Raw genomic sequence first — 27276 nt, 5'->3', positions numbered from 1 at the left:
TGTGCAGTTGAGGTCTGCCTCCACCTGGGGAGTGGTTAAGAGTCAGAGGAATAGAGAGTTTTTGAACGTTTCATCTTTAAAGGTCGCAGCAGCAGAGAAGGGTTGGCTTGGGAAAAGAATGTTCCTCTTGCCAAGAGTCCATGCCCCAGCTGTCTCCTAGCTGATGAGTCTGGCTGACAGAGGACCACAGAGTCCTTCCCCTGGTAACTTGGAGTGATTGATCACTGTTTGCGTATTTCAACAACACATTTTTAATCTGTAAGCTTATTGCATATCATCGCCCACCTTTCATGGGTTCCCTTTGCCTTTTGTTCCCTGAGGAACTAGGGGACAGGATCTGGATTTTCCATTCAAGTACCTCTTAACTCTACCCAAACCACAGTTGGTGCTGTCAGAAGAGTACAGCCTCCCAGATGTAGCATGCACTTGCTGGAGGGACTTAACATACCACCTGAATGACAAACAGTACGCCAGGGACTGCTGGAGGCAACACAGCAAAGTGGAAATTGCATAGACTTCATACCAGGTTTGAATCCAGGGCATGCCTTGAGCCCTCACTTTCCCTCTCTGAACCTCAGCTGATATATCTGTAAAATAAAGAGAACAGTACTTTCTAAAGTGATGCTGAGTATTGCATACATAGTACCTCATTACCAGGGACAGAGAAGGGAGCGCAACAAATTTTAGTCCTGTCTCTTTCTCTCATTTACATATATTATCTTATTCTCTCCTCTCAACAATCCTAAAATGCTTAGTTTCCCACTTTATAGATTAACAAACTCAGTTTGTGTGGTTTTACACTGTATCCCAAGTATTAAGCAGAGCTTCTGGCACATAATAAGGCCTCAACAAATAGTTCATTAGTAAATGACTGACTTACTGAATGAATGAATGAATGAATGAATGAATGAATGAATGAATGAGTAAGGCAGTCTTACAGGGGTTAAGAATCTTGCCCCAATTTCCACAGCTAGTATCCAGATGAGTTAGGACTTAAGGCAGAGCATCACAGAAAAAAATCATACAAGGAGACAAAAAAAAAAGAGAACACAGAAATGGGAACAGAAATGCATAACATAATTCATCCCTTTTTTATTATTGAGATCACTATGTTTCACAGTTCCAAAAGCATGTTTTAAATATACAAAATCTGAAAATGATTTTAAAAACAGCCAATAAAACCCCAACCTCAAGTCCCCAAACTTCATAAAAGGAGAGATCTTACTAAGGTTCCAGCTTTCTTCATCAAGGCATACTGCCCCAGTGTTGGCCAGGAAAGGATGCTGGTGGCATCTCTGCAGTACTAGTGCCCAGCCTTCAGGGAGAGACACTTCCCTCAAAAATGTCTGGCTTCTGGGCATCTGTCCTGGTCATTACCCTGTGACTTCCGGAAAGGAAAAGGTAATTAGAAACGCTTAGAAAATGAGAATGAAAGAGACAACTGGTGGGTTTTGGAACTTACTGTGAGACATTGTACCTATGGGGCACTTTACAAGCATAGTCTGTTAGACCCCATGACAACCTTATAAAACTCTATTGGACAACTGAAAAACCTGAGAGTCAGAGATTTGCCCAAGGACCCACAGTACCTTGGTAATGGAGCAGTAATTGAATCCAAATTGAATTCAAAGCCCCTGCACTTTTCACTTTTCATTTTGCCTTATAACCTCTTCTGTGCCATGCCACCTCTCCAGAATGGGTCTCAGAGCCAGAAGTAGAGCTCAGTGATCAGTGACCATGTGATGGCCCAGCAGTGTGGCAGGACACGTTCGCAGGGTAGAAGGAGGGTCCCGGCCAGTAACCTACACTGCCTACCAGTTGAGTTAAACTTCACCCCAGCTACTTCATCCAGTCTCACCGACTTTTCTGTGCCTTCCTCCTGTCCGTCCCATGTTTTAGAGAGGAAAAAAAATGCCTCACCCTTAACAGATTATCTCTTTTTCCTCCATTCTTGCCATTTTTTCCCCATGATAATAAAGGTATGCCTGATCGTAAAGAAAAGGATAGGATTTTCAAATTCTGCACTCCAGTTTGCCAACCACCAGCACTCACGGAATATATGAAAAAGAAATATCAACAGAAAATGTGTTGTATATTGTATATATGAGTCCTTTTTCCATCATAATATACAAACTCAGAAGTCAAGGACTTTTTGGATTAGCATAATAGGTGGCCCTGTTGTGCTGCTAAATGAATTGGTTTTGAGTAAATAAAAGAAAGCCTTCTTTATACTGTGGATTGAATCTAGTCCATTTCCATCCACCACGACATAGGATGGAAATATCAGTGAAGTCCAAGGTGCGTTTTGAGATAGTGCCTGCCAGGGTCTCACCTGGACCAAGAAAGGTGATCCGGACATCCCTAGAGAATCAGCATGTGACCCTGTGAGGATGAAGGCGCTGTCATTTCCCCATCCTTGCTGGAAGGGGACAGATCGCTCTCAGTGAGGCAAGACTCAGGCTCAGAAGGAGGCAGAATTGGGGTAGAAATCTGGGGTTAGAGCTCTAGACTCAAATAGCCTGAGTTTGAATCCTGGCTCCACTATTTACTCCTATGTGACCTTGGACACGTTACCGAACATCCCTATGTCGTGCCTTCAGTTCTTCAACTTTAAAATGAGGCTAACACTAATTGCCTCCCACCCAGGATAGTTTTTGAGGATTCAATGAGAAATGTCTGTAAAGCTAGGCATGAAGTTCACTGCCGTTATTCCTGCCCTTATTCTTATTCCTCCAAGCAGGGTAATAATAGCAGGGTAAGAATGAAGGGCAGGGGGTGGGGGGAGTAGATATCTCTGACCAGAGCCCTCCAGTCTTCTGTTCTGGCTCAGAGGAGTTTCCACCCAGGCCTGGCTATTACAGGTGATTCCCCACAAGTTCCAAGTCTCTGGCCAGAAGAGAGGGTAAGACTAGAAATCTGCTTTAACAGTTAGAAATCTCAGAGTGCTTGAAAAATTCACAGTCTCTGGAATAAGGAGGACATTATTTAAGAAACCCCAGATAATGGAGTCAAATCATCAGTGTTCACGGAATCATAGGCTGCTCAAGCTAGGGCTGCTTGGAATGATAGATACCCTTTCCCCTAAGGTCTGGTTCTGATATTTCCAGGTGGGGATTCAAGCCTCTGGGAAAAAGGGAGAGGGGATTAAATCCCACAGTCGATTCAGCGGTGTGCTGCCTCAGGAAACTCGGAGGTATAAGGCCTATGTCCCAGGCTTTGGTTCAGGAAGCCGAGTCTTCTCTGTGTAACTGTAACCAATTCTGTCACCTGTCCAAGTCTTAGTTTCCTCAAAGAAAAGTGGAGGTAACAGCGCTGACCTTATGAGGTGTTTTGAAACAATTAAAGGAGCTAATATGTAAAACAACCAGTACAGTTCCTATCCCAGAAGTCAATGATTCTTAGTTCCATTTTCATCCCTTTCCTCTGATTATGTACTGAATTTATGGTGTGGCTAGGAGACATTCTTAAGACAATCAGTTCATGGTTTGCTGTGTGCTTCTGAGATGACTTAACCCTCTGAATGAACATTCCCTTTTGTGCCAGAATGGCAGCCCAGACTTATCATACAAAAGCCTGAATGACAATCTGGAGTGGACTCTGGCCCTGTAAGGAACTGTCAAGGGCAGCCCCAAGATACTTAAGATGAACAGAGATGGTAACCAGATAGCAAACAGTTTTTGAATGAAGGTAAAGGCCTGGATTCAGATCATTCCGTTACCTCCCAAATAATGTTGACATCATCAGAAGACTAAGGTGAGGCAGCAGTCACCCTAACTGAGGAGGGGGTTGGAGAGTCAATGCTTTCCAGCCTACAGGAAGGGAAGAAGGAAGTCTAGCCTTGTAGGATGAGGTGGAATCATCATCTTGTTTCTGAGGGGCCCGGGGACTGTGTCATGAGGTTCTTGGTACTATTATATTACTATTATATTACTACATATACTATTGGTATTAGTGTGTGGCAACTATGTGTGAGTGTCAACATGACTTTTTCTGCTATGTGCATTTTTCTGTAATTACTCTATTTTGTTCTCTCTTTATATTTAGAAGAACATTTTGAAAATGTCCACCTGTCTAGTGATGCTAAGGGAAATCTACGAAAGGGGCTCTTATTGATTTTAGGGCCAAGTTGTGAAAGCCATACATGGTGGAGGCCCAGAAACAGACAGATACTCACAAGCAGAAACTGAGACACAGAGGCACAAAATAAAGCTATTGGGACACCTCTCCCTCCTCAACTTGGGGGGCTTTCTTCTCCTCCAGGGTCTATGTTTCAGACATGCACTCCTTCAGTCAGTTTTTGTTTAGAGTCTCCCATGTGCCAGGCAAGGTGCCAGGATACAATAGTGAAGAAAACAGGTTCTCTTTTCTAGTGGAGTTTTTTACTGTAGTCACAGAGACAGACAATAACAGAATAAATATGCATTACATACCATGATAAACTCCATGAAGAATAATATGAGAAGCTGCGGAAATACATCCTGTGAAGTGGAATGGGAGGAGGAAGACAGGGAGACTTTCCTGAGGAAGTGACATTTCAGCTGAAAAAAAATAAAAATAACAGAATGAGTTCATGTAATGAGGGAGACCAGAGGTAGCTTCTACAACTAATGGACCCCTAACTGAAATTCATAATTGAGGCAAGTTGTGTTCTTCTAAGGTAGGACAATTTTTAAATTTCTTTTTCAAAATCAAGTTACGTGTTGTTCCCTTCTGACAATCTCTTCTCTTCATAAACTCCTTTGGGTCTTCATCCACTGGGAATTCATTTGCTTTGTGGTGCTTATGTAGAGGATATACAGTCAGCCGTCATATCCGAGGGTTTCCATGGATTCAACCAACCTTGGATGGAAAACAGTATTTTCAATCCACGGTTGGGAATTCTTGGATGTGGAGGGCTGGCTGGATGCTTTGTTCTGTGCCGTTTTGTATAAGACCTTGAGCATCTGCGGATTTGGGGATCCCCACGGGGTCCTGGACCTAGTCCCCCCACAGACACAGAGGGAGAGCTGTACTGTTCCCACAGTGAAATGCCTGGATTCTGATCATTCACGTAACCAACTCCTGCCTGTGACCCACGTGAGATCATCGCGTAACTGAGATAGGATTGAACTTGACCATGGTCTCCTTGATCTGAACATCAAGCCAAGATGCACATTCACAAGATTCTGGTTACTGTAAACGCTTCTGCATTTTATATCTTATACAATGCATGCAGGTTTTTGTTTTCCCTAAGAAAATACTCAACAAAGTCAGTTTGAAAGAATGCATGGCTCCACATCCAATATCTTGGAAGCGTTTGCTGCAAGTTAGGGCAAGGCCGGGAGCCTGAGAGGCTTTTAAACGTGTGAGATCTGAGCGCTTTTTTGGTGACTGGGACCTGTGCCCATAGGCTCTGGTTTAAAGCCTGTCTGAAAGCCTTCCGGGGTGCTTGTGGGATAATTAATTATCAGTGTTGTTCAGATCATTATATTCAATTTAATTCAATGGACATTTATTGGGCACCCTACCCTCAGCACAGGTATAAGAGCTCTTCTAATAATAACTATAATAATCACGATAATAATAGCAACTATCATTTATTGAGAGCTAACCATGTGTTAGGCACAGTGCCAAGCATTGTATGTGGGTTTTCTCATTTAGCCCCATAACAACCCTATGAAGTTGTATGGATCACTGTTCCCATGAAGAAAATGAGGCTTGGAGACATTAAGGAACGCCTCCATGGCCACACACTCAGTAAGGAGAGGCCTCACTTATTTATTGGGCTGGGATTTGGAGCCAGGGCCTAAGATACAACGTGCCGTCTTCTTTTCACGTTGGTATGTCATATATCATACGAAGAAATTGTGCCTCGGAGAGGTTACATAGATATTTCAGAGTCCTATTTTCCCTGAAAATAATATCTATGCCTTGTCGAGAATGCCTATATAACTAGCATGTTACCTGAAAACCTTCCAACTCAGAGGTGCTCAGCAGAGCGGAACATTTTTTAAGGTCCAGGTATTCCTGGTACACAGAGAGGGTCAAAAACGCCTGCCCTGATTCTCACAACACCTTCAGAAGGTATGTATCAATAGTCTCATTTTACAGGTCAGAAAACTGAGGCTCAGGGAGGTGAACTGTGTTGCCTGAAGTCACAGCAAAGATGTGGTAAAGTCGGGACTGAGCCCCTGGCCTGAGTTCAAAGCCCACGCTCCTTTAGCCCTCCAAGCTGTTACCTACACAAGTTGGCTTTCCCTCTAACTCCAAGCAACATTCATTGGCCTCTGAGCTGGTATTCACCGAGCTCCTCTGTTTCCTTCCTTTCCCCTCTCTACTGCCCCTTTCTTCCCCTGCCCCAAACCCCACAACCAAACTCAGCCAGACTTCATGAGCAGCAGTTCCCATGGATACATGGGGCTGATGCCCCAGCTCTGGGGTGACAGCACCCAGCTCAGGGCAGGGCTCACCAGGGGCCTCCTGACTGTTACCAAAGTTTCTTCCTGACACCAACCTGAGAAGACAGAGGCCCTGAGCCCACAGCTCAGCAACTTACTTCTCTGGGCAAAAGTTTAAAACAATAAATAAACAATTTAAAAAGCAAATATTTGAAAAGTCAAATTATGTATAACAGGAAATAGATGCAAACCATGAAAAAATGTGGTCAGTTATTAGCAGAGAGGTTAAAAAGACACGCTCCAATTGCTTTAAATATTCACAGAACCCAGGTCTCCTTAAAATAGTTTTGCAAAGTACATTGAGAATTCCATGAAGTAATATGAAACACAAGCCCCGCAGCTGCCACTGAACATGCTTCAGCTGGCTACACCGAACTAGCTTGACATTAACCCAGGACTCTGCAAAACTGAACAGGAAAGCACCATGGAGACACAGTTGCAAAGCTGCCCCAGATGTGTACATTTTCTGCTCCATTAAAATGACTTGGATGAGAGGCAAAGCACATTTGGCCCACAGAAAGGGAGTTAGGGGAGGGGTAGGGGGAGGACAGGCAGTCACCTCATCACAGGCCTCCCACTCCCCAGTCTTGTCTCCCCTCCAAAACTTCCCCCACACCGCTTCTAGTCTAAACGTCTAAAATGCAAATAGGACCCCAAACCCTTCCGGGACTCCCTAGAGCCAAACTGCTTGTCATGTCTCAATTGTTTTAACTCTATCATGGGGTTAATAAAACTTATTTCAAGGGTTCTGTGTGAAATTAATTGAGATCACAGATACTCAGTGCCTGCCATGCAAGGTTTATACCATGTTTCCCCGAAAATAAGACCTAGCTGGACCCTCAGGTCTAATGTGCCTTTTGGAGCAAAAATTAATATAAGACCCGGTCTTATTTTACTATAAGACCGGGTCATTAATATAATATAATATAATATAATATAATATAATATAATATAATATAATATAATATAATACCAGATCTTATATTAATTTTTGCTCTGAAAGACTCATTAGAGCTGATGGTCTGGCTAGGTGTAATTTTCGGGGAAACACGGCAGTATTCTTGGGAGGAAAAGTAGATACCACAATAATTATCACTGAACCCAGGTCATAGGAGGAAAGACAGGTGAAGAAAGTGAAGATGTCAGGACACAAGACAGATGAGAGCCTAAGGAGACAGGAGCCTAAGTTTTCCCACATCTGAAGGGCTGACATGGAACTCTTGGTGGTGAACCTAGTAAGGCGGCTAAAAGGTAGAAGATTCTGCCTCAGTGTAAGTAATACCTTTCTAACAGTCAGTAGTGTCCAAAAGTTAAGGGGTGGTAGTAAACTTGCTGACATTGGGACTTTATAAGAGGTGCTTGGATGAGCATTTGGCAGGGATATTGAAGAGGGGATTCAACCATGACTGGCTGAACTTGACGCTTTTAACTACCTCTGAAATCTGTACTTTTGAACTGCCTTTACTTGCCAATCAATGCATCATCAACATCTTGAGTTTCTGGTATGTGTAAAGCCTGGGGCTATGGTCTCTGGATCAAAGAGGTACCTGACTCAGTTTTCACTAGGGCAGAGGAAGCACTTAGTAGGTTCTCCATGAAGCTGTGTTAAAAGACTGACTGTGAGAGTCACACGAGAAGGAGAAACTCTGGCTAACTTTCAGTTTCTCTTAGGCTGCCCAGGGGTGTTTCTTTGAGTATCCTGTACCTGTCACATCTTCTCTGAATCCATTCTCCACACTTACATGCCAAGTGTGTTTGAGTCTGTGTTTACACTGTTGGATCCATGGCACTGTTTATTCTTGTCTTGTTCTGGGTCTTTGGGAAATGGAACTGCCCCCTTATGAGAATTATTTACACGGACTTGGGTGGGGAATCTGTTTGAACTTGAGTGTGCCGTGGTAGTTATTATGTCCAGGAATGTGTCTATCTTACAAGGAGTGCAAATCAGTGTTTCACCCGTTGGTCACTGGGAATAGGAAAGACAGCTCTGGGATTCAGCTCCAACCCTGAAAAGAGGGGACAAATATTCGAGAAAAACCATGCAAGAGATTTGCTATTCATGCTCTCGGTGTCTTTCTTTAATGCATTTGTTCTATAGGCATTTACTCTCCAGCCCTGTGCTAGGAAGCTGGAATGCTGAGCTTACTCAGCCTGTTTGTCACCCCTCAAAGAGCTCATTCTAATGACGGAAGATAAAAGGTACTGGGACAGAATAGTAGAGACAGCCTGTGCTTGAGGAGAATCAGAGGTTAAAGAAGGCTTTGCAAAGAAGATGACATTCGAGCTGGTCTTCAGGGGAAGTTGAGGTCACCATGCCCTCCGGAAGGAAGGATATCCCAGAATGAGGGCAGAGCGAACACAAAGGTTTGGGACCTCATAAAACGTGCTATCTTGGGAAATGTCAAATAGTTTAATGTGTCTAGAGTGTACTGTGTCTGGGAAGGTGGTAAGAGATGAGATTGGTAACATATGTTTTGGGGTTACCCTCTTTTAGATGGGAATGGCAGTTGGCCATGCTGCTGCTTGAGATTATTTTGCAAACATAGTTTGGAGTTTCATGGCCATTTCATTAAATATGGCCAACTCTGCACGATCCATCTTGTGAATTATCAGAAGCCTTGCTATACATTATTTCCCCTTGATGACCATAGGAATGTATTCTTAAAATCTCACTTAAGATCAGTCCAAAGAAACCATAATTATGAAGGTAAATCTGCTGGAACAATTCAGATTGGTTCCTCTTTTATCCATAAGTGTGTGGGGCATGGTAGGACCACCATCTGCCTCAGGACAACTCATGGTCACGTCCGACTGTCACTGCATATATACCAGAAGCTTGGGTTAAGGGAATTTGACCTGACCCTGTACATTTGGATCTGGGAGGTATGTGTTGATGGGGTTGACCTGTCCAATGTACTCCCCAAATCACAGTACAATAATTTGGGGGGGGGTTTGTCTACTTCATCATTAGTGTAGCTGATCAGAAATGTGAGCATCGTGCTTTAAAATAAAATATTTAATGCTTTCTGATTATGAAGTAATACCTGCTTATTGTGGAAAATAGTTAAATATAAATTTATAAATATAAAACACAATGAAAAACAAAATCACCCACCACTACTAAGAAGCAACATTTGGGTGCATTTATTTTGTTTTACTTACAGGTTGAATTCATTGAAATGAATTTTTGAAAATATATAACATTTAATTGAGTCTGCCACCTCCATTAAGCATTCGTCTATGAGAACACTTTTCTCCCTATAACATAATTATTTATACTTTTTTAATACTCCCAGACCAGATTGTAAGGATTTGGAGGACAGCTAAAGTGTGTTATTCATATAGTGACCTAATTTTGGTACAGGAATCTAACACCGAGACTCAAGTTCTGATACACTGCCTACCACTGCACAGGAATCCCGGCGTGTGTCCTCATGGGCAGGCCTGCTCAGCTCTACTACCACTGCCCAGCCTAGAATCTGGCATGTAGTGCACGCCCAATGAATACTGGTTGCTTGAATAAATGAATGAATGACTGGGTGGCTGGGTGAATGTGGATTTTTATTTCATTCTCCACCCAAAATTCATCGAGTCCCTACCAAGTGCAAGGTCTGGGCTAGGCAATGGGGACATAAGTAGCCATATCTGATACAAAGCCCACCCTCTTGGAGGCATGAGTGTGAGGGTGCTGACCCCCTCTGATGTGGGATGGGGTTCCGATGAATGTGAGCCCCATTGGACTCTTTCAGTTCCTGTTCATGGCATGACTGGGGGGTGGGGGCACCCCAAACCCTCCAGGATCTCTTCTGCCTATGATATTAGAGCCAGAGCCAAGGCTGCCATTCCAGAGTCCCTGCACTCTTCAAGGTGCTCCAGAAATGTGCAGCTAGCCTTGGGCTAGCCTTCCTCGGAACACTCCTCCCCTTCCCACTTCATTCCAGCTGGTCCCGGGTCAGAACAGGCGTGTTGCGGAGGGGTGCTTCCCTGGAGAAGACTAAGGGGAGAGGGGCACCACTGCTACTCCGGCCGAGAGCAGCCCTTGACAAACCTTCCACCACCGCAGCTGGCTGGTCCAACTGGAAATCCCAGATAAGCCCTAGTTCTGTTCAGAACTAGTTTGGCAGCTCTGGGGGAACGTTTCTGCTAACTGACCCTCCCCACAGAGGGAGCTGGCAGTTCTGCAAAAAAGAAAAGAAAACTAAAGGGGCAGAGAGGCGTGGCTAAAATGATTTGAAACACTCCAAAATTCTGCTCGCTTGCAAGTGCAAGTTTACAGTTAAAGATCCGAACAAGATTGTGTCACACACACACACACACACACACACACACACACACATTCATTCTCTCACACTCTCCCCTCTTTTGCAATATGGTTTTGTTGCCATGCAATTTGTTTTGCAGCGCTATTATTGAAGCAATATAATCCTGCCAGCAGCGCGACTTTTAGTCAATGCATTTTTTTCTGCGATGCCATTATTATTTATTATTATTATTATTGTTGTTGTTGTTGTTGTAATTCAATCTTTCTGCCCTTTCCCCTTCCTACTCGAAACGCGTTCCGGCTGTGATTGCTCGGGTCTGACTTTGCGAGTGGCGGTGCGCTTCCAAACCCCCCTCGCCCGCCCCCGGCCCCCCTTTCCCCTCCCTCTCTTTTCCGCGCCCAGGCCAGAGCAGCCGATTGGCAGAGCGGTGCTTTCAGGAACAATAACAGTGGGGGGACCCCGGGGCCCGGGGAGCCGCCCCGCCCCCCGGCCCGGCCGCGAGGCTCGCGCCCCGCGCTGGGTCCCCACCTCCGTGCCCGCCCCGCGGGCTGACCGGCCCAACGGGGGCCCGCCCCCGGCGCCCACCATGTACGCCTTTGTGCGGTTCCTGGAGGACAACGTCTGCTACGCGCTGCCCGTGTCGTGCGTGCGCGACTTCAGTCCCCGCTCACGGCTGGATTTTGACAACCAGAAGGTGTACGCCGTGTACCGGGGCCCAGAGGAGCTGGGCACCGGGCCCGACAGCCCTCCGCGCGCCCCCCGCGACTGGGGAGCGCTGCTGCTCCACAAGGCCCAGATCCTGGCGCTGGCAGGTGAGCGAGCGGGCTGGGAAGGACGGTGGGACTCGGGTGGGGGCCGGGACCCGGGGAGGGGGCCAGGCGCTGGGGCGGAGGGGTCCGGGGGGAGCCACTGCTTGCGCCGGCCTCCTCCCGCCCCCTAGGCTTGTCTTTGGGGGACGGGGTGTCTCTAAAAGGCCAGACCAGTTAAAAATACCGGATGGTCCCCTTTGTCTTCCCCGCTCCCCGACACTCCCGCGCTGTCAGTCTGTCTCCATCTCTGTTTCTGTTTATTCCCCAGACTCTTGTCTCTTCACTTTCTCTCCCAGCCTGTTTGTACTTTCTCTGTCTCTCACCTCTTTACCTCTCATCCCGTTTCTTCCCTCTACGCTCCTTCGGTGTCTTTAAGTTTCTCTAGCCATCTGTCTCTCTCCCTTTAAGGCCCTTGGTACCTCCTGGGAGTGAGAGGCAAGGCGGATATTGTCAGACTCTTCTAGGTGGGAGTCCCTCTTCACAGAGGGAAGCTATGACATCCTTGTCCCATCCGGGCCATCAATGGACAGCTTGAGGTGGCCTTGATCACCGGGTAGCGCTCTCTCTGGCCCCTCCCTCGCCAAGTGGTGGAGATAAGGGGGTAGTGGTCCTCAGCTTCCCTCAGCCTCCACACCCCTTTTGAATCCCCCGGAAAGAGTTTCTAGGTAAGGATAAGATCGGACCTCCCACTCCTGTTTTCCTAGGGCCCTGAAAAACAGGCAAGGCAGGTGGTCTCCTCCCCATTTGACAGATGAGGCTCCTGGGATTCAGCTGGGGATAGGACAAGAACCCCTCCCTCTTCAACCTCCTACACTAAGTTCTTTTTGCCATGCTGGGGCACCTTTTCCTTTGTAACGAGAATGCAGTGGACCCTCTTTCCTAGCTAGTTGTAGGAGGCTTGGGTATAGACGGGAGAGGAAGAGGGAAGTATCACTTCCGTTTTGGGGAGCAGCCTTTAGCTGCTGCTGGTAAGGAGGGTGTATCTTACAGTGGGTGAGAGCCATCCTGCCCTCCACATGGAAGGGAAGACCAGGCGTTAGGAACTGAGTGAAGCTATTGCTAGTATTTTGTAGGTTTGAGTCCTTTCCTGTTTTTTCCAACTTCCTTTGCCTTCTCACCCTTAGCCTAACAGATAGATCCAGCATGTATCATATTTAAATTTGGCAGATTAGGAAAGTGGCAAGAAACAGAGAAGTGACTTGCCCAGGGACCCTGGCGAATTAGCAGGACATTAGGGCTCTGGCTCATGACTTGTTCCTGTTGCCTCTGGAAAGTATGTCGGTTTGCAGGAGTTGAGAAGTGGAAACTGATCAGCACCTGGGGCCCTTTTTGACAGATTGTATCCTCTCCACCTCCTGGACCAGGGGTGTAGATCCTCTCTCAACACCTGGGGGCACCTGGGGCCAGTAAAACAGAAGGAGTGGGAGTATGTAGAAAAGGGAAACCATTGTGATGGATTAGGTTTTATTTTGTTTGCTTGCTTACTTTTGATTACCTGAGGGAATGGATTAGGAGTTACTTCCCCAAGAGTGTCGACCTGAGGAAGTTGTAACTAGATTATAACCTTAGCTCCCCTTTGACTAGAAGAAAAGAAAGCATGCTTCCTGGTGATTGAATGTACTCCTGTATCTGGAAGGGCCTTGGGAGAGGGGAAGTGATGTCTGAAGGAGTCAGTGGTATGTATGTATCTTAGTGTGGAGGGGTTGCTTTCCTCTTTTAGAGATTGTCCATCCATTTATTCACTCAGCAAACAGAAGCACTGTGCTTGGCTTTTCAGGCACTGCTCAGAGGCTGCTCAGGCAGGTGGCAACCCCCACTGACTCTGATTTTAAAAATCAGTGGAAGTCCTCATAAGTAAGACACATGTTATTATTGGTCTGAGGACCACGAAATTTGAATCTATAGACAATTCATCCTCCAAATTAGAATGTTGACAAATCTCCGGGGTTATTTTAAAAACCAAAGCAACATCTGGAAATTGACAGAGTAGATCCAGAGAAGAATTGTAGCACCAGTTTGAGCAAAGTGAGTCGCAAAGCGCTTTCCCCCACCTCTCTTGTTTTTTATCTTGGGAGGAGAAAGGGGGAAAAAAATAAAAGAAAGATACACTTGAGGTTGGCCAGACCCCATTTGAATTCCAATCAGCGGGTTAATTTTTAAATTGGAGCCTCTGCCCTGGCTGCAGGCCTGATGGGAAGGGCCAGGGTGGGTGTGGGACTTCTTTTATGCAGGAAGAACTCTCCTGTGTGGCTTGTAGCCCCATCCTGACTCAGTCACATGGGGTGGCTCTGAGAATTGCTTGCGGTGACATCATCTGAAAGAGCTCATCTGCCATCCCCTAGATGTGACTACAACTGTGTGTGGCACCAAATGTGAGGACGTGATCCCTCAAGGGGAGCAGAGATGGCTTTATGTTTGTGAATTAGCCATGAGTAATTAATCCATGTCTGGTACCAAGAGCAGGGTTTCCGAGGCACTTTCGGGGCTGCTTGATGGCTTTTGGTGAGAAGTGTGTTACTTTACTGAATATTTTCCCTATTGTGCCAGGCCAAGGCAGAGCTACCATCACGTGTCCCTCTTCTAGTATTCAGGAATAGTCAGAGCCGACTGCCGTGGGACTTGGCGCTTTTCCAGCACTGGGTAGTTAGCACCATGGTTTCAGTGTGTCAGACCCTAGCATAGCCCTCTTCTCACCAAACTCATTTCATTCAAGGAAAAAAACCCCTTTTATTCACAGTCTTACTGTGTGCCTGTGCACCATCTTTGTTAGTTCTCCCCAGGACCCTGTGGGTAGAGATTGCTGTTGTTATGATTTCCATTTCGTAGATGAGGACACTGAGGCCCAGAGACTTGTCTGCAGTGCACAGCTAATAAATCGCAAAGCCAGGCTTGGAACCCAGGTCTTCCCGTGTCAGACCCCCACCTGGCAATCTCCTCTGTAAAGTAGTTGGTGTCCCATTAGCCACACAGCCTGCTTGAAAAGAGTGAAGTGAAACAGAAGAACTGTCCGTGAAGCTTTACAGCTCAAGGTGGGTTTCGAGCCAGAGAACCGTTTTAGTCTGAGTTTTCTCCTCTCTCACCAGCCTCCCTCCTACAGAGCACACACACCTTGCCCTCTGCCTTCACATGTCCTTTTTCTGAGGAAATCTCAAAGGAGCTATCACCCGCCATGGAGAGTTCACAGACCTCAAGACTTACTTACCCTCAGACTGTGGTCTCTCCTTATTAATTCTCATTCATTTGCCAAACAGGTTGTGAAAGTGAGAGCTACCCATTTGGAGAGCTCACCATGATCTAATTGCAATCCAGCCTGCTACTGGGGGCTCACCGTATTGAATTTTGGGTGTTTTTGCAGGGTTAAAACTGGTCTCTCTGGGCTCAGAATCTTAATTCTATGCTGTTCTATCCAGGCACCTATGCTGTAGTACTGTTTAGGTGTTACGTAGTATTGTATAGAATATTTAGCTAAATATTCCCTTTGTGTCCAGTGTTCCTTACTGCTTCCTACATGCCAGGCCCAGGGCTGTAACAAGCGAACACACCAGTGCACCAACACATCTGACGCACTGGGATTGACATGCAGCACGACCCCAGGGGAGACAGAGCTAACTTTTTAGGCCCTGCTATGTAAGGTCTCTGTCGGGGGCAAGGTGATGAAGAAGAAACCGGCGTGGTCCTCAGGGAGTCCGTAGTCTGTGCGCCCAGCGTAAGTGCGAAACAGGGTGAAGCCTGGCACACAGAAGGGGGCAGTGCTAGGTGGGTGCTGTCGCTTATCTGTTACGTCCTTCTGTGCCAGCTCCACGGCCACGGCCTGCAGTCAGGCCGTCACCAGCTTTTACTCCTCCAAACCAGTGCAGCAGTCTCCCAGCCGCTCACCCAGTCTATTTTCCAGGTCGCTGTCAGAGTAATCTTCTAAAACACAGTCTTAGAACCGTCCCAGCTCCTGCTGCCTTTGGAGTGAAACTCAGCCCCACCTCACTTCTCCAGCTCTGCCCACCCTTCCTGCTTCCCCTAGATCTGCGGTATTTCTTGCCATCTTGAGAACATACCTTCAGGTGTCTCTTTGAGCCAATCAGGATGGACTAATCATTGTGCGACATGGGGCCTCTGCCCACAAAGCTCACCTTCCAATGGGGAAGGCAGACATGCGACATGTTTGTGGTCCCAGAAACTGAGCGCTGTGATTCATGCCAAGGGGCGTTATGGATCTTGGCAGTTTGCGTCTTGTTTTGGTTAGTGGTTAATGTGCCTGTCCTACGAGACAGCAGCCTCCTCCACAGCCAGGGCCTGCCCACCTTGCCCGGTATCCACACTTCCTGACACAGAGTCCTCAGCTGTCAGCCCATGTTGAACTCGGGAACTTTGGGGAGACAGGTGCGTTGTTTAGGCTTGGGGAGAGGAAGTAGAGGGGGCAGAAACCTCTGTAGCAGCAACGTGTTTTTCAGAACACAAACCTGCAGTGGGATTTTGAGGTTTCATTCAACTTTGTTCATCTGGAAAAAGTCAACATTCTTTATCACTCCCTTGACTAGAAGAAACCCCATACTGGGGGAAAATAGCTTCCAAAAGCCACGTTCTTCTTGCTTTGGTAATTTTAGCTCATTCAGGGCTCAGGTCCCAGCTTGGCATTGTCGGTCCAAATAGATCAATTGCTCCAGAAATGCTTTGGAATGTCTACAAAGTTAGCAGCGGAGCAGGGGACTGGCCGATTTCATATGCAAAGATTGTTGCATGTCATCAGTGGGAGACTGCCAACAAAAGGATTTTTTTTTATTTTTTTTTTAAAGGCAAGTAAAAACTTTTAATTTAGGTTTTGACATCTAAGATTGGAACTTGCCTGCTGTCATCTGTTGCAGATTCTACTGAAATGTTAACCATTGAAGGTTCAATCTGATGTGATTTGTCTTGTTCAAAAACCACATATTTGTTACAACTAAATGGTATGTGTTACAGAGTACTTTAGAGCTCTGGTTCACAGGATGAAAGGAAAAAAATGCCCTAGGCAAGCTTAGGTCTTGCTTTATTTTGTGGTGTTTTGTTATTCAAGAACACACTAGTTTTTATTTTAAAAAACATACCAGAAAAGTGAAATTCAAATTTAGATCGTTGACTCCAACATAAAGTCCCTTTCTACTGTGCCTGCCTGCTCTGTCTTATAAGCCCCTTAGAGAGATGTGTGTACTTTTACATTTTAAAATGCTTACCAGCAAAACATACATATCCTGAAAAAGTCTTCTCTGGTTCAGTTAAATTCTGCAGATAGTGAGTTATACTAGGTGGTCAGCACTGTACTAGAGGGAAATGCAGGAGGAATAGGCATTGTTTATCACCTTAAATGACTAATTTACTAAATATTAAGTACTTACCAGATTCCAAGTTCAATGCTAGGAATTTGCATATACTTTATCTACAGCCTTATGAGACGGGGCTTCTTGTTACCCCAGGAGAAGAGAGCTACTCAGACAATTGGTGGGTCCTATCAGTGCCAGGCAGTGGGCAAAGTCTTCCCACGTGCACAAGTCTTGTGCGGAAGTGTGGGCCAGTTCAGTCAAAAAGGAAGCTACCTAAGCCGAGGTAGCGATGGTCGTGATGGATCTGAGATTTATGAAGAAAGGCGAATCCGTGGGGCTTGGGAACCAACTAGTTGTGGAGTGGTATGTGTTCATGATGTGATCTGGGCGCCCCTCCCTCCATGGACATAGTTGCTTAGAAGGGGAGATGATGAGTTTAGTTGGAAACACATTAAATCTTAGGGAGGCCCACGGGACATCTGGGCAGATTCTCCAGGAGAGCGCTCAGGCATGTGGCCCGAGGTTCAGGAGAGCGCTGTGAAACTTGGCTGAAGACCCCAATGTGGAAGTCATTAGCCAGGGGAGGGGAGAGGTTACAGTGGGAGAGGGTACAGAGTGAGAGAAGCATGCAGAGCAGGAGTCTTCAGAACACTGGCTTCTAAGAGCTCAGTGAAGAAGAAGAGCCCGAAAAAGGTGACTGGGAAGAAATGATATCAGTTGATGACCAGCAGAGATGGATGTCCTGGAAATCAAATGAGGCAGGTCTTTGGATCCCAAATCTAGACTCGTTTCTTTTGACGACTCAGCAACTGTTTTGTACTCTGAGCTCAGTGGTGGGACATAGGCTAGGATAGCTAAATACTACACATAAGCAAGAGAAGAAAAACTTCACATGGATGATGCTTTGGTAGCTTCAATGTCTGAGTTTTGCCCCAGTGGAGAATCAGACCTGCTCTTTGGGGTCCAGAAAGCAGAGTTAGGTCCCGAGAGTGGAATGCATAGGATTGGTGGGAACAGTGTAGTAATAGCAGAGAGAGCAGATGAGCGATGGAAAGGGACTCCAGCACGGTCATGACCTCCCTGTCACCGGAGGTGGCGGGCAGGTCAGCGATTTTCTGAACTAGAATCCTGCTCTGCTAGAGAATTTGGTTATGTGACCTCTGCGTCCCTTCCTTAATAGGAAGAAGTGTTAGCTGAAATAAGATAGGCTTTGAAGTCAGACAGTCTGGGTTGAAATCATGACTTTACTGCTTACAAGCTGTGTGACCTGAGGGAAATCACTTCTCTGGGTTCCAGGTGCTCACCTGTACCATGGAGCTACTAATCGGCTGGCCCACTCTGTTCTTGAGCAAGGTAACATGGGTCAGCGTCTGGCACATGGTAGGTACTTATCAGATACCGGCAGCTGTTAAGGATGGCAGTGGCTGAGAGTCACTGAGAGAACAGCTTGCTTAGTTGTGGGTGCCACCCTTTGTGGGAAGGAGAGATCTGAAGGAACAAGCGCATGTAAGGACCAGACAAGTTTAAATTTTAACTTTTGTGTTTTTTCACAGACGGCTTATCATCTCCACCCATGTTTTGCCCCGGTTTGACCCTACGCTGGTGGTACTTCACGCTGGCAACAGCCTGGTGAAGCACATGAGGGTGGCTAGACACAGGAGCTAGCAGGGTGAGGGTCCTGGGTTTGTCGGTGCCCCAGCCCTGTGCCAAGGCCAGTGAGGCGATGGGAGTGAGAGCACAGCTGCCTGCTGAAACCTGGGGAGGCTTCCATTCCTCTCCTTTCTGGATGGTCTCTGCAGAACATGTCTTTTCACATGTGCCCACCTGGGGGATTAGATCACTTGCTCTTACCCTGCACTACAGAAGAGGTCCCTGTGGCTGGAAGGACCTGGTGAGGTTCTAGTCCAGTCCTTGTGTTTTGCAGGAAAGAAAATGGAGAGCAGGCGATTGGGCACCCAGCAAGCTAGTTACAGAGCCCGGCCTTGAACTAATGTCTCCTGCTTTCTCTGTGCCATACCACAGCCGGCCACGCTTCTTTCTTGTTGTCTTGGCTGGATATAGCCCTTGAAACTTGAGAATTTTGTCTGTTTTGGATTTTATTAAAACAAACACCATCGGCCAGAGAATGCGACGTGCGTGTCTTCTCTGTGGCTTGTCTGTTTTTAATGCAAACATAAGAATTTACAGGATTTTTGAACAGATGAAAAACTTTAAACTCGCATATAGATATTTTTAAAACAAGACCAAGCCTTTGTAAAACATTTTATGTTTAGCCTTTCAGAATTTCACCCTAGCTAGCAAGCCTACACTAAATTAATCTTTCTGATGTTGGATTCTTTAAATTATCCAGCATGATTATATGTAAAATGGGAATCAAGACAGCGCCTCTTCTATTTCCACTGTGTACTGCAAATTCTTCAGGGCTGTCTTCCCTTTTGAAGACTAGACTCGCATTGGGTTTCTTGTCAGCCTGCCTGTTTTCTAAAACACTGTTTGCTTATTACCAGGTCTCCATTCCCCCACCCCAGGTTAGTGGGATGTTTCTCCCTCTCGGGTTAGTAACAAGTACCAAGTTCTTCCATATTTTCGAAGAGCAGCTTGTACCATATGTTACGCCTTTGCATAGGGACTCTCTATGAAGATTATTTAGAGCCTGATAGCCTTGATTAGTTTGTAGTTCAGGAGTTTGGTGTCCAGTCGTGTTTGTATTGTGCTTAGTTCAATGTAGGACTTGATCACAGCATTCTCCTAGAATATAGGCAAGGTCTTAGAAGAACGGCAGGCACATCTGCAATAACATGGATGGATCTTGAGATCATTATGCTGAGCGAAATAAGTCAGAGAGTCGAGAACCATATGATTTCACTGATGTGTGGTATTAAAACTGAAAACAACAAAGGAACAAGACAAATAAAGAAACAAAAACTCATAGACACAGACAATAGTTTAGTGGTTACCAGAGGGTAAGTAGGTTAGGGGGGTGGGAGATGAGGGTAAGGGGGATCAAATATATGGTGATGGAAGAACTGACTCTGGGTGGTGAACACACAATAGGATTTATAGATGATGTAATACAGAATTGTACACCCGAAATCTATGTAACTTTACTAACAATTGTCATCCCAATAAACTTTAATTTAAAAAGAAAGAAAGAAAGAAAGGTGGGCACTTCAGAAGTTACATCGATACACTCACAGTTATATATGTGCCTTTTACTTCAGTTGAGGAAATTATAACAACTCGGTAGTTTTTGTCTTGTTCCTGTAGGATAATTAGATGACAGGAACAGGACCCCAGTGTCACGCAGATGTGATTTGAAATTCTGGCTCTACTAGTTAATGGCTTTATGCCTTAGACAAGCCACCTCACTTCTTTGAGCCTCAATTTCTACTTCAGTAGAATCATTATGGGAATTAATATAGTGATATTAGTGAAGAATTTGACACAGGGCCTGGCACATAGTAGGTGCTTACTCAGTGTTTGTTGAGTGGATGAACGTCGTTAGCTGGAAAGGAAGAGGAGATAGTTGATGCCCCAGTCTTGGGTGGTTTTCTTTGCTCTGGAAACAATAGAACTAGAGAATCAGAACCAGTGAAGATTCTCTTCAGAGGCTACATATTTATTTGTTTACACTAAAACTGCTTATTTTGGCCTTACGCTTGGAGCAGTTGCAAAGGCAGGTTGACCAGAGAGTTTCCCTCATCCTCCTGAGTCAACTGCTAGTGTTTTCTGTGGTTTGCTGGAAGTCAAAGCTAGAAGCATACTCCAAAGCCACATGAAAATGCCCCGTGAAGTTACTTGCTGGCTTAGATGTTCCACACCACTCTCCACCCTCAGCAATGTGACCAGTGAGGAGTTATAGCTTCTTGTCACCCTATGTTCAGTCTCCTCCTCACACCCCTTCCATCTTCTTGCCACTACCACATTAATCTTCCTAAAAAACGTCTCTTTCATCAGATTTCAGGGAGTGTCGGAGACCCTCCCTGGTTCTCTGCAGGGGATAAGAGCCAAGCACATCCCACAGGCAGCCTAGCAGCTGCTGTTTACCAAACACCTCAGACGAGAAGGGCACTGTGGTTAGTGTTTCACATACACCATCTTATGGAAAACAGTTGCTTACCCCCACTTTATAGGTGATGAAACTGAGGCTCAGACAGGTTAAGTAGCTTGACCGTGTTCCCACAGTCAGTATGTAGCAGAGCCAAACAAAGCAGGACCACCTGATTGCAAAGACTCGGCTGCCTTTATTAGATCCTGGACCTCCCTCTCCCAGTCATTTCTTCCACTTTTTATGATGACACTGGACTAGATATGGATGTGAAGCATCACCTTCAGCTCAGGTTAGCGTGAGGAAGGCCTGCCCCATGTGAGCCAGTGTCCCCCGGGAAGTCAAACCTTGCGTTCTGGCTGGGGTTCTTGGTAAATACGAGTTGTCGGGGTCCAAAAGCAGGGACCACTTAGCGTAGTGCTCAGTCCAGAGCAGAGACTCAGTAAGTGTGCACTGCCACAGGAAAGGGTGAGTGGGGACCCCCAAGGCTTCCTCAGCCCTCATCCAGGAACCCTGGGTCAAGGAGGAGACTGCTGAACATTAGGACAGGCCAGGAGGTAGTTAGCTCTCAGAGGAGCCTCAAGACCCCCGTGGCCAAGCATCAAGGCAGCCAGCATCCAGGTCAGGAGGCATGTGATTTGAGGTACTATGTTTATCGTCCTTTCTGGAACTTTCTCCTGTCATTTCAGTCCTTCCTGTACCACTCAGCCTACCTTTTCAGAGAACCCATTCAAGCCCTGAGGACTGGCTACGGTCTGTTTCTGTTGTGCCTGGGGATTGTTACTGCTTTCTGGGGAATTCCTGACGACAGAGGGGTCTGGTTGGAGAGCAGGAGTCAGGTGGTCTTCTGCTGTGAAGTTCAGGCTGGGGAGTTGGGATGCCTTATCTACATCCTTCATTCATGCTTGCAGCGTTTGCTCTGGCTCTGCCGTGCTCCAAGCATGTGTTTAGAGAGAACAGAGCTGGGACCTGGTAGGCAGAGACCTAGGTCAAATCCTGGCTCCGCACCGTCCCATCTGGGTGGCCCAGAGGTCCTCTTTGAGTCTCATTTCTTTTTTTGTGGAGAAAAACTCGGGCTCGTAATATTTCGTTGCAGGGTTGATGTGAGATTTAGTAACGTATGGACAAAGGCTTATGGTGGCACCTAAGAGGAGTAGACATTCCACCAGTTGTAGCCTATTTTTTAAATGAAGTATATAATTCATATAACATAAAATTCACCATTTTTAAAGGATGTACGATAGAGTAGTTCTTAGTATTTTCAGTGTTCTCCAACCATCTTCACTATTTAATCCAGAGCTGGAAACAGTTCCTCTTGGTGTCTCATCAACATTATAACAAAACGACGTTGACTGAAAGGCTGTTATTCAAGGAGCTGCTGTGATGGGACCTTTGCGGAGGAAGGAGGAGATGAGTGGAGTTTGTCAAGCAGACAAGGGAGGACGGAAGCATTCCAGTTAGATGGAAGAGCAAGGAGCCTTGGGGTGGCTGGTGGGAGTGGGGCCTCCTGAGTGCCGCCCTTCCCAAACCAGATGGCTGGGCAGGTCTCCCCCTCAAGGAGCAAGCCTGTAACAGACCCTGAGCCCGCAGCTGGCTCTCCTGAGCTTTGTCACTCACCCTGTTTTTGTCTGCACAAGATCTCTGTTTTCAAGGCACATTTACTCAGCTGATTTGATCCCCACTTGAGGACTATGTTATAGCTCCACTTCTACAGAGAAAGGGAACTGGTCGTCCCCGACATAGCAGCTTGCCTGAGTTCTCGCCCCAACCAGGAGCTAGAAACTGGACTTGAAATCCAGGTTGCCTGACTGCTAGTTCTTGTACATCTACAGGCTGAACCTCAGCTCTTCTTCCCTTGATGTTCAAGGTCATTCCACCTCAGCTTCCTCCCTCACCTCTCTCTCCTGCCTATAACTGAGTGATCGCTTGTAACTGCGCCCGTCTAAATGTCTTCCCACCCCTCCTTTTTTGGCTTCCATTCTTTACCCCTCTTGTGTGGTCCAGAATCTCCTTGTCCTTAAATGGCTATTCTTTTATGAGCACAGGCGGTCCAAGTGCCATTCACTCTGCTCAAGTTCTTAACATTCAGAATTGATCATCTTCACAACATTCTGGCACTGTGAGCAGGAATTATTCACTTCAAATCATAGATGAGGAAACAGACTCAGAGAAGTAATATACCTTACCCAGCATCACCCAGCAGGTCAGGAGTTTGGCTCAAATGCTGCCTCCTCTCAAAGCCTGCCATGGGTGCCCCGAGAGCCCCCTCATTCTAGTATAGGAGGTCTTTGGTTATCTTTTTCATGGGTTTTTATCTTGTGTCTCCCAACTGGGTGCTCATTCTCTGTGTCCCCAGGGCACAGGCTAGATATTTCAAGTGTGAATTCTCAGTAAATGTTAAGCTGAGACATAGGAGGAAGAGCGGTGGACCTGGTCATGCGGTCTGAGTTCTTATCCTGTTCAGGTTCTGACCCAGCTTTTGTGACCTTGCACAACGCTGACCTCGCCAGGATGGGAACCCTGCCTGTCCTGCTCCTCCTGTGTCCCTGGGCCTGACGGGGATGGATGCATAGACGTCACCATTTGGAACCTCCGTTTCCTCGTCTGCATTTGGAAAGGTTTGAATGGGATGATCTGAGGAGCATTCTCAGTTCAGATATGACCTAGTTTTGTGAGTCTGAATGATTGCTTCTCTCCACATCAACATGATTCTGAGCTACAGAGTTTCAGCTCGGGTGGCAGAGCACAGCTTGTCATTTCCAGTTCAGTGGCTGTATCTCAAAATTTGCCCTTGAAGTTGTCAAACTGAGGACTAGCCCAGGAACTTGGCCCCAACACAGTCACACATTCAGAAGTCCTAATACAATCTCACCTCCTCTCTCTCTCTGTTTCTCCGCCCCCGCCCCCTCTTCACATGTGAAAACACCCACCCATCCCCTTTCAGGATAACTTTATTTGGAGCACTTTCTTTATGTATTACATTTTAGCAGCTTCTCGGCTTAGAAAGAGTAAAAAATGATTTGTTGGAAGGAAGCTGTTACTCTTTTAGAAAGACCACACCCCTCCTGTTGTTCATGCCCCACACACTGGATGTATTTTATAGACACAAAGAGAACAAGAGCAGGCCTTGTTTATGAAAATAGAACCTGACTGTCCAGGCAGTGGGAAAGGCTGTTTTCATCTTTGCTCAGGAGGATGTTATTACCAAAGACCACCTCTTTTTTCCTGGGCAGTTCCCTTACACCTACACCTTTCTTCAGTCATTCCTTTGTATTTTAAATTATAGTGCTATTCACCTTATAGTTAGGTAAATAAAATGCCTCCTAGCATGTTGATAATACTCATTTTAATGTCCCATTCATCGAGTGCCTAGTGTGTACCAGGCGCTGTGCAGTGAGTTGTGTGAATTACTGCTGTCATCCTCACAGCTCCCTGCAGAGCAGACACCTGAGCCCACTGAGACTAAGGTTTGCCCCTCCCTCCTCACCTTGTCACAGCAGAGCTGAGGTTCATGCTGAGGTCGCTGATACCGGAGTCCCAGCTCTGAACAGCTGGGGTTCATTCCTAAGACCATTTGGGAAAATCTGGCATTTGACTACATTCTAGAATAGTTATGCGCTTACAAGCGTCCTTCTCAGCTTTACTAACACGTTGTCAGAGAGCACCCTGGTCTGGGGGGAGTGTCAGAGCATGTTTAACACAGTCACATATGCGTGTACACTCACACTCACACATAAAGACCCTCAAGAGAGTGGGTTTAACCAGCCACCTCGCCACGTGCCGCATCCAGCAGTGGGCAACATGCTAGGAACTGCATTTAGGAAACAGCAGTCGGAACCTTTGAGAAGTATAAGAAACAGAAATTCCCAGAGTCTCAGTTCAATCCCAGAAAACAAGACCCTGATGTATTTACGCCACGGCCCATCTCCAGAGCAGGGTCAAATACTACCTGTGGAACGCTCCTGTTTGAATTTTTACTTTTGACAGCCACTGTGAGAGACAGACCTTGGAAATGAAGTTTGAAATCTGGGCTGGATAAAAAAATCGTCTTTTAGATTATCTGAAGGTGCGCTCTAAGAAAGGGAAAGTGGGGAGGAAAAAATGCCCCTTTGTAGTTGTACAGCACTGGACAGTTTGTGGCACCCGTTAGTGTGTGGGGGCAGGACACCAGAGGTCCGTTGCCCACTCCTGGCTCCTCCTCAGACTCACACCTTGGGCAAGCCCCTTCCGTCCTCTGGGTTTGAGTTTCCTCATCTGTCAAATGAGAGCGTGGGACCAGTCAGTCGCTGACAACCCCGAAACGCTGCCTTTCTCTGATCTGCTACCAGTAAAAAGGCAGTAAGTGTTCCTTGTTACTCTTCCTATACCTGTTATTCCTCAGCCTGTCCTGCGTCTGGGCTGTGGGGAGGTCTCTGTCCTTCCAGCTCAGGCTTTACCTCCATAAAAACTATCGTCCTTTCATACCTGTTGGTACCTAAGCTGACAGAAACCCACTGGCTTTTTCTGGGCAGTCCCTTGGCTTAAAAAGGTCTCAGTTGTTGAGGGATCCACGTGCTAGTTAAGTGTAGACCAGAGAGCAATCTAAGGGCCATTCCAGTTCACAGTTTCTAGGATTCCGTAAAAGGCTACCCTTTAAGAGGTACTTAGAGAAACCCCTAAACAAATTCATTGGCCACTGTTTCGACACTTTGAATGGCAGTTCTTTCAGCAAATACTCTTGATCCTAGAGTCTGATCTGCACGGCTGCTTTGAGGATCCCTGTGTACAGGAGGAAACAGGCCTTGGGTTTGTTTGCTTTTCCTTTTTAACTGGTCTGGCCTCAATCATTCTCTAGCATTTGAGGTTATGGGCATTTTTTAGCATTTTGACTCATAATGAACCTTGTTCTCTTGATACACATTTTAGAAGACAAGTCTGACCTTGAAAACAGTGTGATGCAGAAGAAAATAAAAATCCCCAAACTTTCTCTCAATCACGTAGAAGAAGATGGGGAGGTTAAAGATTATGGGGAAGAAGATTTACAGCTTAGACACATCAAGGTAACAAAATCTTTCTTTTTTTTTTTTTTTTAATATATGGGGGCATTTTCAGATTTCTGATGCTAAAAAATTCCAGTCTGGCCTCCTCTCACCATGTAAATGTCCCCTAGCGTCACGGGGCCGTGATTTTTTCAGGTTGGGAGATACTTGGAACAGCTAACATGTTTGCCACCCTTCCAGGGAGCCCTGTCATGCTGAGCCACCAAGCACCGTCCTGTTTGCACCATCTATGCAGTGTCATCACTGCTGCGGGTGGGGGCGGTGTATTTCTCTCTGGCCCACAGCTCTGGAGAGGTCTCTGCTGAGCTCCAGGAGCAGAAGTAAGCTGTTCTTGGGCAGCAGTAGAGCCAGTCACTATGAGATTGCCCCCAAACAACTAAGGGTGGACTGATTAGGAAACGGGGTTAGCCAGGCTCACAGAGCAGGTTTACGGGTTGGGAGAAAGATTTTGCATGAGGCTGCATTTCCTTTAGCGAGCGTCACACTTGGTCTCCTGCAGCCTTCAGTTGTAAACCTGCTGAAAATCTTTTCCACAAGTCAAGTGTTTCGTTTTTTGTTTTTTGGGTTTTTTGTTTTGTTTTGTTTTTTTTCCTGTACAATGGGTACCCCAAAGGAAGGGAGGAGAAAGAAGGTGATGCCTTCTGCATTGACCATGGTCTGATTTTGGACACACGGTCAAGGACATTCCCAAGGTATAATCCAAAAGATGCACCTAGGTTCATTCATTGTACCCTTGCCATGGGCCTGGCCCTGTGCCAGTCCCTGGGGTCATGGAAATTAGCCGATGTGGTCACTTCCCTTAGTGGTCTCACAGTGTCATGATGCAGACAGATATCTAACGTGGTCGTTATAGTTTTAGCTAATAAGTTCATCTAGGCGAGCAGTACCTTATCCCAGTGGGAAAATGCCAGGAGAGGATCTCAGGCATGTTTGTTGTGGTTGTTGTTGTTGTTCTTCTTCTTCTTTAAATTTTAAGACACTTAGCGAGAAATTAAGGCAGGCTTGACCCAGCATCGCTAAGTTGTCTGGAATCTTGTGTCCTCAGCTGTCTGTGCCTCCCACACGGGCCCCCAATCAGGAGAGCGCCTGGCCCTCCTGCCCTGGGGAAGAATCCCACTGGTCCTGTAACTCTCACTCCCCCTCAGTGGAAGCTTGGTCCACTTGAGCTGGAATTTCCTCCAGCAGCTGAAACCCATGGACAGTCCTGGATAATTCTCTTCTCAATGAACTGCCCTCTCTTCCCACTGTCTTGCTGAGCTCCGACTTAGCCAGTGTCCTAAGAGAGGCTGGCAGATACGGGGAAAGGAGCCTCGCGCCGGACATCGGCTCCAGGTTCTGGCTCCGGCTCTGTCTCTAGGTCACCATGTGACCCTGAGCCCCAGGCCGTCCC

At 46.4% G+C, this 27276-nt stretch overlaps 2 protein-coding genes and 1 long non-coding RNA gene across 11 annotated transcripts in view; 2 read left to right on the top strand and 1 right to left on the bottom strand.

Annotated features, from left to right (window-relative positions):
• Positions 1–27276, top strand: part of AGBL4 (AGBL carboxypeptidase 4) — a 1081794-nt gene that overhangs the window by 821662 nt on the left and 232856 nt on the right. The window lies entirely within an intron of this gene.
• On the bottom strand, positions 451–13348 carry LOC141572098 (uncharacterized). Of its 2 annotated transcripts, XR_012497217.2 has the most exons (4): positions 11832–13348; positions 4431–4538; positions 1226–1384; positions 451–587 (listed from the first exon to the last, which is right to left on the bottom strand). It is a non-coding gene; the product is annotated as an uncharacterized LOC141572098 (long non-coding RNA). The 2 variants fall into 2 exon arrangements; XR_012497216.2 differs by lacking the exon at positions 451–587 and having other exon boundaries at positions 1069–1384; positions 11832–13339.
• BEND5 (BEN domain containing 5) overlaps positions 7436–27276 on the top strand; it is a 51763-nt gene continuing 31922 nt past the window's right edge. The window contains exons 1-3 of one of the 3 annotated variants that reach the window (XM_074334693.2): positions 11374–11511; positions 23312–23465; positions 25753–25886. In XM_074334693.2, the coding sequence (XP_074190794.1) occupies positions 25782–25886 (105 nt within the window). In that variant the 5' untranslated portion in view covers positions 11374–11511; positions 23312–23465; positions 25753–25781. Of the gene's footprint in view, positions 11512–23311; positions 23466–25752; positions 25887–27276 lie in introns of all 3 variants that reach the window. The other 2 variants (XM_074334692.2, XM_074334695.2) reach the window with 2 other exon arrangements.

This window comes from Rhinolophus sinicus, chromosome 14 (assembly GCF_057876585.1).
Source record: "Rhinolophus sinicus isolate RSI-liver-muscle chromosome 14, RSI-T2T, whole genome shotgun sequence".
In the NCBI taxonomy this organism is placed as follows: Eukaryota; Metazoa; Chordata; class Mammalia; order Chiroptera; family Rhinolophidae; genus Rhinolophus; species Rhinolophus sinicus.
Note: the sequence above shows the minus strand (reverse complement) of the source record. Positions and strands in the feature narration are given on the sequence as shown.